Genomic DNA, 17956 nt, shown 5'->3' on the forward strand with positions numbered 1-17956 from the left:
TAACTTTATAAACTATTAAATATAAAACATAACAAGGACCTACATACATAGCACAGGGAACTCTACTTAATGTTCTGTAATAACCTATATGGGAAAAGAATCTAAAAAAGAATGGGTATGTGTATCTGTATAACTGAATCACTTAGCTGTACACCTGAAACTAACACAACATTGTAAATCAAATATACTTCAATAAAAAATAAATATTAAATTAAATAAGTCAATGCTTAAAAAAGAATTTTAAAGGCAGTCAGGGGAAAAAAAGAAAGTATCCTGGAATTCCTTTCTGGCACAGAGGGTTAAGAATCTGGTGTTGTCACTACAGCAGCCGAGCTGCTTCTGTAACATGGCTAAAGAAAGTTTTTTAAAAAGTATCCTATGAAGGAGTTCCCGTCGTGGCTCAGTGGTTAATGAATCCGACTAGGAACCATGAGGTTGCGGGTTCGGTCCCTGCCCTTGCTCAGTGGGTTAAGGATCCAGCATTGCGGTGAGCTGTGGTGTAGGTTGCAGACGCGGCTGGGATCAGCGTTCCTGTGGCTCTGGTGTAGGCTGGTGGCTACAGCTCCAATTTGACCCCTAGCCTGGGAACCTCCATATGCCGAGGGAGTGGCCCAAGGAAAAAAAAAAAAAGTATCCTATGAAGAAATCCCCATTAGGCTATAAGCAGTAACTCTACAGGCCAGGAGAGAATGGAATAACATATTCAAAGTATTTAAAGATAAAACTTCCAGCCCCGAATACATTAACCAGCAAACAAAATCTGTGGGAGTTTACCAACACATTGTCTTATAAGAAATGATGAAAGGAGCTCTTCAAGCTGAAACAAAAAGATGAAAGTACACAAAACTCTGATTAAGATGATATGTGGGAGTTCCCGTCATGGCGCAGTGGTTAACGAATCCGACTAGGAACCATGAGGTTGCGGGTTCGGTCCCTGCCCTTGCTCAGTGGGTTAACGATCCGGCGTTGCCGTGAGCTGTGGTGTAGGTTACAGACGCGGCTCGGATCCCGCGTTGCTGTGGCTCTGGCGTAGGCCAGTGGCTACAGCTCCGATTCAACCCCTAGCCTGGGAACCTCCATATGCCGCGGGAGCGGCCCAAGAAATAGCAACAACAACAACAACAACAACAAGACAAATAAATAAATAAATAAATAAATAAAAGATGATATGTGGACAGTCAGAATTAGAAAACTGTAGCTGTATTCTGAATAGTATATTAAACAATTATAGGATAAATGTTATAGGATAAATGTGCTAAAAATTACTATAACTACTACAATTTGGTAGCAAATTCACAGCATAAAAAGTGATCATTTGTGACATCAAAAATATAAAAGGAGGGAGTTCCCACTGTGGCTCAGCAATAACGAACACGACTAGTATCCATGAGGATTCGGGTTCAATCCCTGGCCACCCTCAGTGAGTTGAGGATCTGGCATTGCCGTGAGCTGCAGTGTAGGTCACAGATCCAGCTCGGATCCTGTGTTGCTGTGGCTGTGGTATAGGCTGGCAGCTGCAGCTCCAATTGGCCCCTAGCCTGGGAACTTCATATGCTGCAGGTGCGGCCCTAAAAAGACAAAAAAAGGCCAAAAAAATATATAAAAGGAGATGAGTAAAAGAATGAAGACTTTACAGGTGAATGAAGATAAGTTGCAATCAGCAAAAAAAAAAAAAGGTCTATTTCATCAATTAGATATTTTATGTAAACCTCATGGTAAAGACAAAGCAAAAATATAGCAGAGAGACATGAAACATAAATGAAAGGGGGGCAATGAGCAACCCACCACAGAAAATCAACTTAAAACAGACTACAAAGGATCAACAAAACTAAGCTTTTTTTTTTTTTTAAGACAAACAAATGTGACAAAACAATCTAAAATAAGAAAAAAGAGAGAGCGGAGTTCCCGTCGTGGCGCAGTGGTTAACAAATCTGACTAGGAACCATGAGGTCGCGGGTTTGATCCCTGCCCTTGCTCAGTGGGTTAACGATCCAGCATTGCCGTGAGCTGTGGTGTAGGTCTCAGACGCGGCTCGAATCCCGAGTTGCTGTTGCTCTGGCGTAAGCCAGTGGCTACAGATCCAATTGGACCCCTAGCCTGGGAACCTCCATATGCCGTGGGAGCGGCCCAAAGAAACAGCAAAAAAAAGACAAAAAAAAAAAGAAAGAAAGAAAGAAAAAAGAGAGAGGAATTCCCGTCATGGCACAGTGGCTAACGAATCTGACTAGAAACCATGAGGTTGAGGGTTCGATCCCTGGCCTTGCTCAGTGGGTTAAGGATCCAGCATTGCGGTGAGCTGTGGTGTAGGCTGCAGACAGATCCCCAGTTGCTGTGGCTCTGGCGTAGGCCTGTGGCTACAGCTCTGATTAGACCTCTAGCCTGGGAACCTCCATATGCTGGAGGAAGTGGCCCTAGAAAAGGCAAAAAGACCAAAAAGGGGGGGGGGGGACTCAAATAAAATCAGAAGTGAAAGGGGAGACTTTACAACTGATGCTATAGATATATCTATGATCCACTTATGCTCATATGGGATTACAACTAATATGTAACTCCTTGGCGTATAGTAGTACACAGAAAAAGCAGATACATTTCTAGAAACACAATCTACCTAAACTGAACCAAAAAAAAAAAAAAAAAAACCAGCAAATCTGAACAGACCAATAATGAGTAAAGAGGTGGAATCAGAAATGAGCTAAGGAAAAAAGAAGGGCTGCTGGACAGCACTACGATCTTAAGTCAGTTTGAGATTAGTGCTCATGAATTTAAAGTGGGATTAATTGGCATGTTGCGTGTTTTCAGTAAACTACTTTCAGCCACACAGTTACAGATGCAGTGTATTTAACTAGGGGTGGGGTCCTGCCAAAGGAGTCTGACAAACAGAAAGAGGAGTAATAGATTTGAGAATATATGAAAGGGTATAATTAAGACTGACCACAAAATGAGAACTGAAGCTATAAGAGGAACAGTGAAAGGGCGATAGAATTATAGGTAATGGTGGAATTGAAGGAACACTGCAGTTAAGACACTAGAGGAAGTCAACCAGAAAACCACCAGGAGGAGACTGTGAAGGGTTTGCTTGAAACTGAGGTTAAAAAAGAGTTTTAGATACTGTAATTTCAAGATAGATCTTACTACGACCACACGGAGTGGATGAGGGAGGGTGCAGGACAAGATCACTAGAGGTGAAGAATCAAGAATATTAAAGAAGTAAGAATATTCACTGACGTGCGTTTTAAAATCACCAACTATTACAACAGGAGTGATGTTACAGAGAATATTACAACAGGAGTGATATCTAGCTCCTAGTTTTCTGGGAGTTAGAACTTTTAAGGGTTGAGGAAATATGGGAGGGAGTCATATAAAGTGGTCCAGGAGGATTAGAATGGTTCCATTTTTCTTAGCAGATTCATTTTCCTCTCCCCAGAGGGATTTATATACATTCCTATGCACCCATGGGAAACAAATGCTATTCTACTATTTACTATTAAATCTGTGAGTTTACACAAATGGTGTTATATTGTACTCTGCATAAATTTCTACAACTTGCTTTTTTCCATTTAATAAAAAATTTTTTTCAAGATAAAACAACCACTTATAATAAACAGTTTTGACACCATGAGTCCAACTCAAAAAGAGAAAACATTATCTTTAATATATTTACCTTGAAGCTTTCTACTAAGTTCAAGTTTTTCCTGTTCAAGGCGCTTAATCCTTCTTTCATAGGCCTCGGTTGCTAAGTTGTTCTCTAGAGTCCTCTGAACATTAGCATCAAGATCCAGAGGTGTGGGACCAGCTGTAACTCTTAAACAGCTCCGATCAGAAAGAACACTGAAAAAAAAGTGGGGGAAATGTGGGTTTACACTGAAATAGTAAATCTGAAAAGAAAGGATAACCTTTTGAACTTGTTCATTTAAAAATGGATTTGGCGGAGTTCTTGTTGTGGTTCAGTGGAAGCGAATCCGACTAGGAACCATGAGGTTGCGGGTTCGACCCCTGGCCTTGCTCAGTGACTTAAGGATCTGGCATTGCCATGAGCTGTGGTGTAGGTTGCAAACGCGGCTCAGATCTGGCATTGTTGTGGCTGTGGCGTAGGCTGGCAGCTACAGTTCTGATTAGACCCCTAGCCTGGGAACCTCCATATGCCACAGGTGGGGACCTAAAAGAAGATAAAAGACAAAATAAATAAATAAATAAATAAAATGGATTTGGACATCTTGTTACAGCTAGCCATCTGGAGTGCTTATGAAACAATTTTTACAAAATCATTTTTACAAAGGACCTTTGAGAAGCATTTTATTTATTTATTTATTTATTTTTGTCTTTTGTCTTTTTTGTTGTTGTTGTTATTTCTTGGGCCGCTCCCACGGCATATGGAGGTTCCCAGGCTAGGGGTTGAATCGGAGCTGTAGCCACCGACCTACGCCAGAGCCACAGCAACGCGGGATCCGAGCCGCGTCTGCAACCTACACCACAGCTCACGGCAACGCCGGATCGTTAACCCACTGAGCAAGGGCAGGGACCGAACCCGCAACCTCAAGGTTCCTAGTCGGATTCGATAACCACTGCGCCACGATGGGAACTCCGAGAAGCATTTTAAAAATGAAAACTTAAGTGGCCCAAATTATCCTGAATTTATTTTAACAACCGCAAATTATAAAATCAAGTTTGCTGAAGGATTACTGGTAGCATAAAACAATGTGACCACCTAAGTGAAAGAGCAGCCAAAAGCACCAAGCATGTCACCTATGGAATTCAAAAGTGAAATGCTTTCATAAGCTACAGGATGTACTGTACAACACAGGAAATATAGCCAATATTTTATAATAACCATAAATGGAGTTTAACCTTTAAAAATTATGACTCACTATATGGTACACCTATAGCTTATATTATATTACACATCAACTAGATACTTCAATAAAAATTATTTAAGTGAAATGCTTTCTTTAATTCAACACAATTTCATTAAAAATATCTGAAGTGCTGGATACTCAGGAGTGAGCAAAACAGACAAAACTTGCCCACGTGGAGGCTTATAGTCCAGTGGCAAAGACAACAATAAACAAGCACAGTAATCAATATATTAGATAATGTTATGTGCGTAGAAGAAAACATAAAGCAGGAAAGAGGGAAATGAATTACTGAGGGGAGTAAATAAAGATGTAGATAAAGTGGTCAGGAAAATCATCACTCAGAAAGCAACTCTGAATAAGTCCAGAAAGAATAAGGGGACCCGCCAAGGGAACATGAGGGGCAAAGCATTCCTGGTAGATGGAACAGAAGGGTGAAAGCCCTGAGACCAGAAAGAGTAGGCCTGGCATGTTGGAGGGCCAGAAAGGAGACGGGGTGGCTGCAAAGTGAGCAAGGGCAAGAAGAGAAGGACGCACACTCAGAAAGATAAACTCTGCCAGTCACATAGGGCCTCATAAGAACTTCAGTTTGGAGTTAAAATATGAAGCCACTGGAGCTGGGGGTAGTGAGGATTGGTCCTGAACAGGAGAGTGACATATCTGACTTATCTTTTAGCAGAATCACTCATGTTCAGAGAAACATAAGAGATGACATCATGAACAACTCAAGTAGGTAGTTAGGAGAGAGGAGAGATTTAGTTAGTTAGTTAGTTAGTTAGTTAGTTTAGGGCTGCACCTGTGGCATATGGAAGTTCCCAGGCTCGGGGTCCACTGGAGCTACAGCTGCAGGCCCACACCACAGCCACAGCAACGCAAGGTCCGAACGACATCTGTGATCTACACCACAGCTCAATGCCAGATCCTTAACCCACTGAGCGAGTCCAGGGATCAAACCTGAAACCTCATGGTTCCTGGTCAGATTCATTTCCACTTCACCATGACAGGAACTCCAAGACAGATTTTAAGGAGAGGAGAGAGGCCTCAGCTGGAAAAACGTATTTAGGAGTAATCAGCAAATATCTAGAGGAACACCAGGAAGGAAACAGAAAAGAGCAAAGAAAAGCCATGGGACATAGGGAGATTAGGAGGGATGTGGAGAATGAGAAGGAGTGGCCAAAAAGATAGGAAGAAATGAGGCCAGTGCTCTGGAAGCAAAGAGGAGAAAGTGTTTTAATGGGAAGCAGCCATGACAAATGAGATGTGACTTGGCCAATAAGTAATACTGGGACCACTGAGAAATGATTGTTAAGTTCAGAGACAAGGAGGTCAGTGGTGACATCAATAAAAGCAGTTTTCATGATGTGATGGGAGCACAAACCTGACTACCACAGTGCCAAGAAATTAGAGTATGAGAAAAATGGACAAAGCATACACAACAGTTTGAAGTAATTTTGCTATAACATAGAGCTGAATAATGGTTGGTAGCAGGTAAAGAAAGTTGGATTAAGACAGATTTTTATGTTTTGCTTTAAGAGGGAAGGAAAAAAATAGCATGCTTGTGAGCTGATGGAAATGGTCTGTTACTCAAATGACACAGAAAAGGAAGATTTTAGGAGCTACCAGTTAGCAATGCACACAGGGACCAACACTAGGGTAGGGAGCTCACACAGAGAAGAGTATGCGGGTCCAGAGGTAAACAGGTGGTGAATGTGGTGATGGGAGCTTGTGGAAGCGGTCTGCTGCTCACTCCAACCCCTCCGTGAAAGAGGAAGCAAGATCATCAGGTGAGGGTAAGGATTTCAGAGGTTTCAGGGGAAAGTATAAAGTATGAAATGGTTACCTAGAAGAGTGGAAGAGTGAATGCACTATGATAATACAGTGTACCTGCCAGGCAGCAATAAGGGGCACTTGAGGTTGGGCATCATGAACTTGAAGTGAGACCAGTAGGAATAGTCAGATATTTTTCTCTGGACACTTTGTATTGCACAGGTGCAGGCAAAAATCTGAACTTTAATAATGAATGTCAACTTAACAAAACCAGTGATACAGAATGAGAGTCAAGGAACTGAGGGGTACCCAGGCAGTGATTACAATCATTCTCAGTGAAATTTAAGGAAAGATAAGAAGGAAAGAGAAGATATGAGTCGAATAAGGATCAGTGAAAAGAAGGTTAAGATTAATGGGCTGAAAGTTCTGATGCTTTACACCTAAAAATATTTATTCAATAGCAAGAGATCCTTCTAATTCCAGCCTCATTGCTAACAGACTCTAAGCTCTCTATTTGCCCTATTCTTTTTCCTCCAAAGTGAGTTAAGAGTCTTACATGTTCTATTCATTTCGTCATGTCTAACTTTTTCCAGTAGTAGCTTCATCCCTTAAACATTTATACTTTTCTTTTTTTTAAGGGCCACACCCACGGCATATGGAGATTCCCAGGCTAGGGGTCCAATCGGAGCTACAGTCGCCAGCCTATACCACAGCCAAAGCAACGTCAGGTCTGAGCTGCATCTGCAACCTACACTACAGCTCACCACAATGCCAGATCCTTAACCCACTGAGCAAGGCCAGGGATTGAACATGCATCCTCATGGATGCTGCTCAGATTCATTTCCACTGAGCCATGACAGGAACTACTTAAAACATTTTTTAAAACCTCAATTCATTTTTATTTTACTTCAAATTGTCTAAATCATGTTAACTTTCCAAACTTACCAGCTACTAGTATATGTAAAACCAACAAATGGCAGATGGTGGCCAGAAAATGCAGTATGTGTTGGTGGGGGCATTGTTTCCTAAAAGAGGAAAAAACACCTGGTAAGAAATGAGAACTATGAACGGTCAATAGGAAATAAGTGACTGATTAAAGTAGAAACACTGCTAAGTTTGGTACAGATGTTTAGTAACATAAAACTTGGACCATAAACACTGCTATTGTGGAATTCTAATAAAATGAAAGATTTAAAGTCTGACAGACATTGAGAGTACAATCATTATTTATGTATTCTATATCTGCAAATCTGTCTAATCACTACAATTTATTTGTAACACCCAAATCAATATTTGCAAGTACTTCTGTAGTCATCTGCAGTTACTTGCAAAGCAAAGAAAGATGTGAGTTGCTCTATACACAAGTTCCCAGCCAAAGCTGAAAAGGAGACATTCGGGCTTCTTGGTCCAGCTCTCATACTGTAAACAAGTGTTTTTTTCAAGGTCTACATGTGCCACATTTTGCTCTTCTTGGTTGGTGTTTTTTAAAGGTGATTTTGCTGTTTAAGACACCCTCCAAGAGCAGTGCTCAAGTGCCATCTATTGTTCCCAAGCAAGAAGGCTGTGACTTGCCTTACCAAAAAATGTGTGTTAGATAAGCTTCATTCCAGCACGAGTTACAGTGCTGGTGGCCATGAGTTTGACATTAATGAATTGACAATAAGGTGTCTTTAAAGAGAAACACACATAAAACAATGTATTGCTTGGCTGATGTATTGTACTGATTGGCTTAGGAAAAATGTTGTGACCAGAGGCTCACAGGAAGCTAACCCTGTATTTCCCCCAGAAGCGATGGTTCAGGATTCACTAATACAGTCAGTATTCATGGCAAGTTTACTGAACATAACCACAGCAAATAGAATCAACTCTACTGTGTATTTCATCTGGAATGACACAATTCCTGGTAACAGTAAACATAATTCTTGTAATAAAACTGATGAGGAAAAGCCATTTAATTGTTTCTTATCAGGTTCAGGAAGGAAAGTATAAGAGAAGTTCTTATCTGTCTTGAACATGGTACTCACTGAACAGTGAAAAGTGATATAAAATTAATATAAAAGCTTTTAGTGCAGACTTAAACCCATAAGAAATAATTGAATATGAAAGTTTAAAATAAGAAGGTTAAAAAGACAAAAAAAAAAAAACTGTTATTTTCCTAAATTTTAATTTAATATAACCTAATTGTTTAGAGCAGAGGTTGGCAAACTATGCTGGCCTGTTTATTTCAATTCCTGGGCTAAAACCACTGGTCAGCCTCCTGCCTCAAACAGGGCTATAACCTCAGTCTAATAAGGCCACAGATTTTTTTCTCCCCATTCCTTTCCTACCAAGTTTGCTACTGCTAATGGCACCACCACTGAGCATGGGTATTTAGCTCTAGGATCAAGTCAACTCCCTCTGGCAGCAAGGCTGCTGGTTTTTATAAGCAGCTCCACGCGAGCAGTTCTACTGTCCCAATTAAGCTGAGGGAAGGGTTGGGAGGGCTGATTTTATCCAAAGTTCACAGTTTTCAATGAATAAATGCTTCTCAATTTATTTACCTTGAGTTGATTAGTCAAGCCCTGAAATAGGTTTTTTTTGACAATTTTGGCCAGTTTCACGGCATAATATTTAAGAAAATTTGCCAGCATCTCACTCTGCCATCATGAAGTCCACTTTTTAAAGTCTCTAATTCATCTTCTTCTTAGGCAAACCTAATGTCATAACTAATCTAAGAAGCAAATCTTTTATTTTTTTTAAGCTCCTAGTCATGAATGACCATGTTCATCTCTGTTAACTCCCTTAATTTCCTGATGTAGACGGAATAAATACTAGAAACCATGATAACTGACTAATAATTGAAAAGGCTGTCTATAAAATTACTTCATAACTGTATTTACCAAAAAAAAAAAAAAAAAAGCGGAGGGACAGAATTTCTTTACAAAGTCATACTCACAGAATTTTTTAAACAATCATCATCCACATCAAAATTCGATGTATCTGTTGGGCTACTAACTTCTGGAATATAAGGTGCTTCACAGTTTCGAATATTATCCCAATCGATTCCACTGAAAAATGGGTGTTTCTTAAAGTCCTCTATTCCATTTTGACCAAGCCGATGTTCTCTGCTACAAATGAGCCTTCGAATAAGATCCTTAGCATTTTCAGACACATCAGTCACTTGAGCTGGAAACTGAAACCTCTCCTAACAAGGAATAATAGAAACGAAATATAAATCACTATTAAACATCCTAAGTAGGTTGATGTTACTATTTACTTTCTTAAAAAGACATTTTCTTTTAAAAATATCTAGCAAATATATACTGGTTCAAAGTACAGATACTAAAGGAAATACAGGAACAAATTTAAAAAGCTCATTTTCCTACAAGAACTCTTCATTTCATATGTCATTTAATCATACATGCAAGACAGAAAGAATGTTAAAATACATTAAATGCTGTCAGAATGAAAAGAATTCAGTGTAGTAGAATTTGACTCAATATATCAATAGTGTATATGACTGATAATGTTCATATAAGTCACATACTAATGATTAATAATATTGAACATTTTTTTCCATTTTGTTTTTGGCCACTCTTGTGGCATATGGAAGTTCCTGGGCCAGAGACTGAATCTGAGCTGGAGCTATGAACTACACCACAGCTGTGGCAATGCTGGATCCTTAACGTCCTGTACAACCACGGGAACTCCATTCTGAACATTTTAAAAGAATATAACAAATACTTTACATTATTGGAAGCACTTTATTCATTTAGCTCATTTAATCCTCAGAGCAACTGTATAAAGTTGGTACTCCTATTTCTCTAATTTTATAGATGAGCAAATGAAGAAACAGTTTAAGCAATTCACTTAATGTCACAAACTAATATGTGGTGGAACTGGCATTTTAACTGCAGCTGCTGACTCCAGTATCTGTGTTCTTAACAGCTACATTATAGTACAATGATTTCTATCTGAAATGCTTTACATGCTATTTACAATTTTATAGCTGTTTCTTGTCTTTCAACTCTAAAACTATTTAGTAGATTACCTTTGCATCCAGGTAGAAAAGCATCAACTCTATAAAACTGATTTATATATATGTAAAATAACTAATCATAATTACATAACCAGAAGAAATTAAAAAGGGATCTTACTCCCTTTTTGGGTTAGTCCTATCAATAGCTAGGTTTTTCCATTTGTTCACAATCTTCTGAGACTGATAATAAGAATCCAACAATCTATTTCACTTAGTGCTAAATGGATTAAAGTGTTACTAAGTCTTTCCTGTTGTACACCTGGACTCTTTCCAATATTTGGTGATCATAAATAAGAACGGGATAGGTATCCTGGTACATGTCTCTGTTCTACGAATACTTCCTTAGGGTAGGCTGCTAGAACTGATGTTGTTCAATCCAAGGTTTATACCATTTTTAAGGCTCTGGATACATACTTAGAAACCTGACAGAAAGATTACATCAATTTACATCTCTATCAACAATGTCTAACAATGTCCATCTCACTGGATTATTTACAGTAAAGAGTACTATTTTTTCTTTTCACCTTTGCCAGTTTGATTTGCATTTCATATGTTACTCTTAAGATTGAGAATTTTTAAATACATTCTAGTCATTATCAAACTTTACTGTAGTAATGATATAAATGGTCTGCTTATGATTTTTGTTATTCTACTGGAGAAACCATTCAATTTCCTACTTAGGAGTATCTCTAATAAAATACAGGAGAAGATGAGAACTAATAATTTTCCATATAATTTATGGATTTCGATTACTTATGTTTGTCATATCCTCTACTGGTATGAAATTAGCATACCAGTAGGGGATATGCTATCACATTTTAAATTTAAGTATCACATTTTAAATTTACTATATGTATTATTTTACCATATTAGTTCAAAAATTAGTAAAATATACTAACTTTGTGATTCATGATTTTTCCATATGTTTCCACCAGAGACTCTGCATAAAATGGTGTTTCTCCATAAAGCATTTCATACATACAGACCCCCAAAGACCACCAGTCACACTCAGGTCCATATCTGCCTTTTCCATCTTCCATGGCTTGAAGGATTTCAGGAGAGATATAATCTGGAGTTCCAACGGCCACTGAGGACTGGACCTGAAGAAGTTCACATTTTTAGTAATCTACTACAATGTATTAGGAAAAAAATAATTTTAAGTTAGAAATGTTTATATTTACTTTGAAATGCAATAAGCATTATTTCATAACAAGTACAACTTTGTCATTATCTGAATTTAGCCTCCTTATCCATGTAAGCTAAAATTTCTAAAATTCCCATACCAATCATCTCCAGATTTTATAACACTACAGAATACTATTGCTGCTGTTACTTAATTGATTACATTTAGGGTAACAATATGATTTGAAGAACACTGCTACTAACCACAAACTGAATATCTACCTTAGAACCTTCTAATTATTAATATTAAAGGTTCAACATTCACATATAAAAAAAGATGTGAGTTTTTTTTACAATTAATCAGAGGGGAAAAGAAAAAACAGAAAAAAAACCTGGCCAAAACTATGTGCAACCTGGAGATTATTTTGAAATATCTTAATGAAAACCTAAGGAAATACATATTAACAATGTCCCACAAACTACTTATTTATTTAAACAATTATACAAGGGTAAAAATATAGCCTTCAAAAAATAAAGTCCCAGTAGAGGATTTCCTGTCGTGACTCAGTGACCAGGAACCATGGGTTGCAGGTTCGATCCCTGGCCTTGTTCAGTGGGTTAAGTAAGGATCCGGTGTTGCCATGTGGTGTAGGTCGCAGACGCGGCTCGGATCCCTCTTGCTGTGGCTCTGGCGTAGGCTGGCAGCTACAGCTCTGATCCAACCCATAGCCTGAGAACCTCCATATGCCGCAGGAGCGGCTCAAGAAAAGGCAAAAAAACAAAAATAAATAAATAAATTAATTAATTAATTAAATAAAATAAAGTCCCGGTAGAGAAAAACAGTTGGGCATACAATTACGGTAAGTTAGATGTCAATTAGAAAACACCAGCTAAAAAAGATCCTCGGCATATATCCTGTAAGGCACTCCAAAGTAAAAGAAAATCGGCTCTTTATATTTTTAAGAGAACACGGCAAGAAATTTACATTCTCAAGATAAATAATGCCTAATACTCTCAATTTTCTAGACTAAATTATCATTCCTAATAATCATTATAGATCAGACTTTCTCTTAAGCGATACTGAGAATCGGTAATCTGAAAACTCTTCCGCTACAAGCTTTATAAAATAGTAGATAAAATATAACAACCGTTTTTAGGTGTGTACATGTATAACCCTTGGTTGTACAGAAAAATTATCACAACCTTGTAAATCAACTATACTTCAATAAAACTTTAAAAATGAAATAAAGAGAACTGAAAAATTTTTATAAACACATAAATGAGCATTTAAATAAAGAAACATTCTTAGGGGCCAGTAATCAAGAAACAATTGAGAATTAGGGTGGCAAGTATTAGAGCAAGAGTGTGATTGGGGAATTATTGGTTTGCATTTTCTAGGTACCCGGATTTTAACATATACATAAGGACATGAAGAAAGACCCTGCACTTTCATGAGGTTTGAAATGAGAGGCTGCCCCATATAACCTTTACCCTAAAAGGTATATTCTAAGTGAAAAAGTGAATTATAAAAATCTGCTACTCAGCACATTTTTTGTCTACACTGTGGCTGATCCATGAAAAAAAGTTTCCTCCTTTAGAAATTCATAACTTTAGATTACATAGTTCTACCCTTTGGATTTCTAATTCCCAGGGTTTCTGTGATCCAGAAGTTCTTAAGAAAAACAAAAACAGCGGCACCAGGTTAGGTGTCTGTAGAAAGCCTGGCATAATGAAGTCAAAACTACCCTGGAGGACATGTGCTCAAACTTGGCCATATATAATTCTCACACATCAAAGCCCACTGAAGATGAACTTTGATGTGTGAGAAATGAGGAAACATTCCATTTTAAGCAAAAGTCAGAAATCCAAACAATACACTTAGACCTGTCATAATTATCAGTTCCAATTCATGAAATAAATATTTTTAAAAGTATTAAACATATTGAAAAAATCAAAGATATAAGAAAAAGATGAAAAAATTGGAGAAGTCCTAGAAATGGAAAAAAACTAGTCATTGAAAAAATATATGAAAAAATAAATACAATCAGATCCACTTCTATACACATCATAGTTAAACTACAGGGCACCAAAGGTAAAATATCTTAAAAACATAAAAGAATAAAGAGATGATCTACCAAGGAATGACAATTAGACTGACGGCTGAATTATTAATACTAACAAGACAGTTGGAAGAAAATGGAATTCTATCTTCAAAGTGATGAGACAAAATAATTGTCAATACTGTGTTCCCTACCTACCTAAATTATAATACCAATATGAGGGTTAAATAAAGACGTTTTCATAAAAAGACTGAGTGAACTATCACGTATAGACCCTTTCAGTTTAACATTACTAAAGGATATATTTCAGAATCAAGAAATAAACCCAGATGGAAGAATGTGACACTAGAGGCAACTGTGAACAAAGATATTAGTAAAGTTTAACATACATCTAAATTGCCATTAATTGGATAAAATAATGACAAAGAGAAGGAGAAAGAAACAGTAAGGAGTAAAAAGAGGAGGAGGAGCAAGAGAAAAAGGAGATGGAGGAAGAGGAACAACTACTGAAAGATTGAAAACTAAGAACTAAAATAACCAGAAAACAATATGGTACTAAGGGAGCAATTGGGATTAAAATGTTCTAAGTTTCTTGAATTTCTAATTTTTATTTTTTGCTTATTTTTTATTATTTTTAATTGTGATAAAATACCCATAATATAAAATTTTATTTATAAATTCATAGTTAAGTGGCATTAAGTACATTTACATTGTGGTGTATCCATCACCACCATCCATCTCTAAAACACTTTTCATCTTGCGAAAGGGAAAATCTATTAAACATGACCCCCTCTTCCTAGGCCCTGGCCATTACCACCATACTTTCTATAAATTTGACTACTCTAGGTACCTTATATAAATGAAATTATATAATATTTGTTCTTTTGTGTCTGGTTCATAACACTGAGCATGTATTCCAGGTCTATCCATGTTGTAGTGTGTGCAAGAACTTTCTTCCTTTAAAGTTGAATAATATTCCATTTTATGTATCTACCACATTCTCATTATCCATTCACTTGTTGATGGACACCTGAGCTGCTTACATCCCTTGGCTAAGGTTAATAATGGTGCTATGAACATGGGTTAACAAATATCTCTTTGAGACCTGGCTTTAAATTCTGTGGAGTACACACCCAGAAGTGGAACTGCTGAATCATATGGTAATTCTATTTTTAGTTTTTTGAAGAACTGCCATACTTTTTTCCATGGTGGCTGTAACATTTTCCAACAGTACACATGGATTCCAATTTTCTCATATCTTTGCCAAAATAGTAGCCATCCATTTAATATTTCATTATGGTTTTGACTTGCATTTCCCCAATGATGAGTCATGCTGAGCATTTTGCCATATGCTTGTTGGCCATTTGTACATCCTCTTAGGAGAAATGTCTTTTCAAGTCCTTTGCTCATTTTGAATTGGATTGTTAATTTGTTACTGAATTGTAGGAGTTCTTTATATATTCTGCAACTATCTTCTCCCATTCCATAGCCTGTGTTTTCACTAAGATAACTGCGCCCTTTGACGAACAGAAATTTGTAATGATGGTGTAAATCCAATTTGCCTATTTTTTCTTTTGCTGCCTATTGTTTTGTGTCATATCCAAGAAATCATTGCCATATCCAATGACATAAAACCTTCTCCTTCCCCCACTGTTTTCTTCCAGGAGTTTTATAGTTTTACCTCTTACATTTAGGTTTTTTGATTCATTCTAAGTTAATTTTTGTATATGGTATAAGATAAGCTTTTTCTTTCATTAGGAATATGGTGGAGCGAGTTCTCATTGTGGTACAGCTGAAATGAATCAGAACAGTATCCATGAGGATGTGGGTTTGATTCCTGGCCGTGCTCAGTGGTTGAGGATCTGGCATTAACATGAGCTGAGGTATAGGTTACAGATGCAGCTAGATCCTGCATTGCCGTGGCTGTGGCAAAGGCTGGCAGATGTAGCTCCAATTTTGACCCCTAGCCTGGGAACTTCCATATGCCATGGGTGCAGCACTAAGAAGCCAAAAAAAAAAAAAAAAGGAATATAGTGGGGAAATTGACTCTAGACTTGAGATAAACAATAAATGTTAAAAATTTAGAGATAAACATTAAAACATTTTAAATAAAATGTATAACTTCCAAGGAAGTAAAGAAAAAAAGATATAAAACTAAATTTGACCAGCCAATAGAAGGCAGGGAAGGGGGGTAGGGGGTGGAGCATGTATGCAAATAAAAAAGCGAGACCTATAGTAAGTAGCACAAGATACTAGAAATAAACAAACACTTTGATAATAATGAAATTCACCTATCAAAAGACAGTGCTGTCACTACTGGATGACAAAACAAAAATGAACAGATATTTTTTTTTTAAATCAGCAAAAATCTGTTTAATGCACCTAAACGTAAAGACACAGAAAAGCTAAAAATAAAGGGATGGAAAAGATACACCAGGCATATGTTAAACAAAAGAAAGCTCTATATCTGTCAAATTGGATTCTAAGGGCAAGATGATTATGATTTTTAAAAATTTACTAACATAATTATAAAAGAAAATACCCTGGAAGAACAGTCCTGAATAATATGTACCTAACAGTATGACACAAAAGAGTTGTGAGAACATTCATAATAACAAGGGAAAATTAATAAATTCAACATCATAATAAGGATTTTAAATAATAAAAAAATAGACCACAAAGAAATAAAACTGATAAGACTTAAAAATTTGAACAACAAAGTTAACAACTTTAATCTTATGGCTGTATATAGAAAGCTGCACCAAAGCTTAGAAAAAATGTATTATTTTCACATAAACATGTAACAGTTATAAAAATTGGCCTGTTACAAAATCAAAAAGCAATTGTGACAAGAGCTAAAAAACTGAAAAGAAACAGATCCACTCTCCAGTAAAAAAAAAAAAAAAAAAGAAAAGAAAAACTTTCTATAAATAACCAAATAAGTAAACAAAATACTATTAATACTAAAGGCACACATCTAAATAATTAATGGACTGGAGAAGAGTTCTAACTAAAGTTGGGAAGTACTTATTAAAATGCTCCATGTCAAAACTTACAAAGGAAAAGTAAAACACAAATAACGTTAGGAATGAAAAAAGGAAAAAACTACACAAGTAACAGATTCTAAAATTAAAAAGACTGCAATTGGAACGTTATACCAATAAAGTTGGAAACTCAAAGAAAATACACAATTTTCATAGAAAAAAATATAACTTACCAAAACTGACTCAGGAAGAAATAGAAAACCAAAGAGACCTATAACCATTAAAAAATTTGAATCAATAGTATAAAATCTACCTGGAATAAAAACAAAATAAAATGAAAAAAACAAAACCTCTCCAAAGCAAAGGAGATTCAATTACATAAGAAACAGATAATCCCAGTTTGTTTTGTTTTGTTTTGTCTTTTTAGGGCTGCACCCGCGGCGTACATGGGTTCCCAGGCTAGGGGTCTAATCAGAGCTGTAGACACCAGCCTACGCCACAGCCACAGCAATGCGGGATCCGAGACACACCTGCAACCTACACCACAGCTCATGGCAATGCCAGATCCTTAACCCCACTGAGAGAGTCCAGGGATCGGGAAACCGCAACCTTATGGTTCCTAGTCGGATTTGTTTCCACTGTGCTACAACGGGAACTCCCAGATAATCCCAGTATTAAGACTGTTCTACACCAGGAGTTCCCATCGTGGCTGAATGGTTAACGAACCCAACGAGTATCCATGAGGTTGTGGATTTGATCCCTGGCCTCACTCAGTGGGTTACGGATCCGGCGTTGCCATGAGCTGTGGTGTAGGTTGCAGACGTGGCTCGGATCTGGCGTTGCTGTGGCTGTGGTGTAGGTCAGCGGCTGTAGCTCCAATTAGACCCCTAGCCTGGGAACCTCCATATGCTGCAAGTATGGCCCTAAAATGACCAAAAAAAAAAAAAAAAAAAAAAAAAAAGACTGTTCTAGACCCAAAATGGGTAAGGGCAGAGGACATGCCTCCCCTGTTCATTTTATAAGGCTAAAGTAATCTAAATATAAAATAAGACAGACAACGATTTGAAAAGGAAAATTACACTACAATCTTAGACATGATCAATGTCAGGTATGAATCTCAGGCAACAATTCAATATAAAAAGTTAGCATGATCAA

General features: G+C 37.3%; 1 protein-coding gene across 21 annotated transcripts in view; it reads right to left on the reverse strand.

Annotated features, from left to right (window-relative positions):
* Positions 1-17956, reverse strand: part of CDC42BPA (CDC42 binding protein kinase alpha) — a 290122-nt gene that overhangs the window by 131509 nt on the left and 140657 nt on the right. For all 21 annotated transcript variants that reach the window (XM_021064440.2, XM_021064437.2, XM_021064439.2 and 18 more), the window contains 4 exons: positions 11535-11735; positions 9553-9801; positions 7563-7642; positions 3662-3828 (listed from right to left, as the gene is read on the reverse strand). In XM_021064440.2, coding sequence (XP_020920099.1) covers positions 3662-3828; positions 7563-7642; positions 9553-9801; positions 11535-11735 — 697 coding nt within the window. The remainder of the gene's footprint in view (positions 1-3661; positions 3829-7562; positions 7643-9552; positions 9802-11534; positions 11736-17956) is intronic.

Source organism: Sus scrofa, chromosome 10 (genome assembly GCF_054392235.1).
Source record: "Sus scrofa isolate SSC_HxYL_T2T_F1_AM1 chromosome 10, Sscrofa_HxYL_maternal_Yorkshire_Landrace_v2.0, whole genome shotgun sequence".
In the NCBI taxonomy this organism is placed as follows: Eukaryota; Metazoa; Chordata; class Mammalia; order Artiodactyla; family Suidae; genus Sus; species Sus scrofa.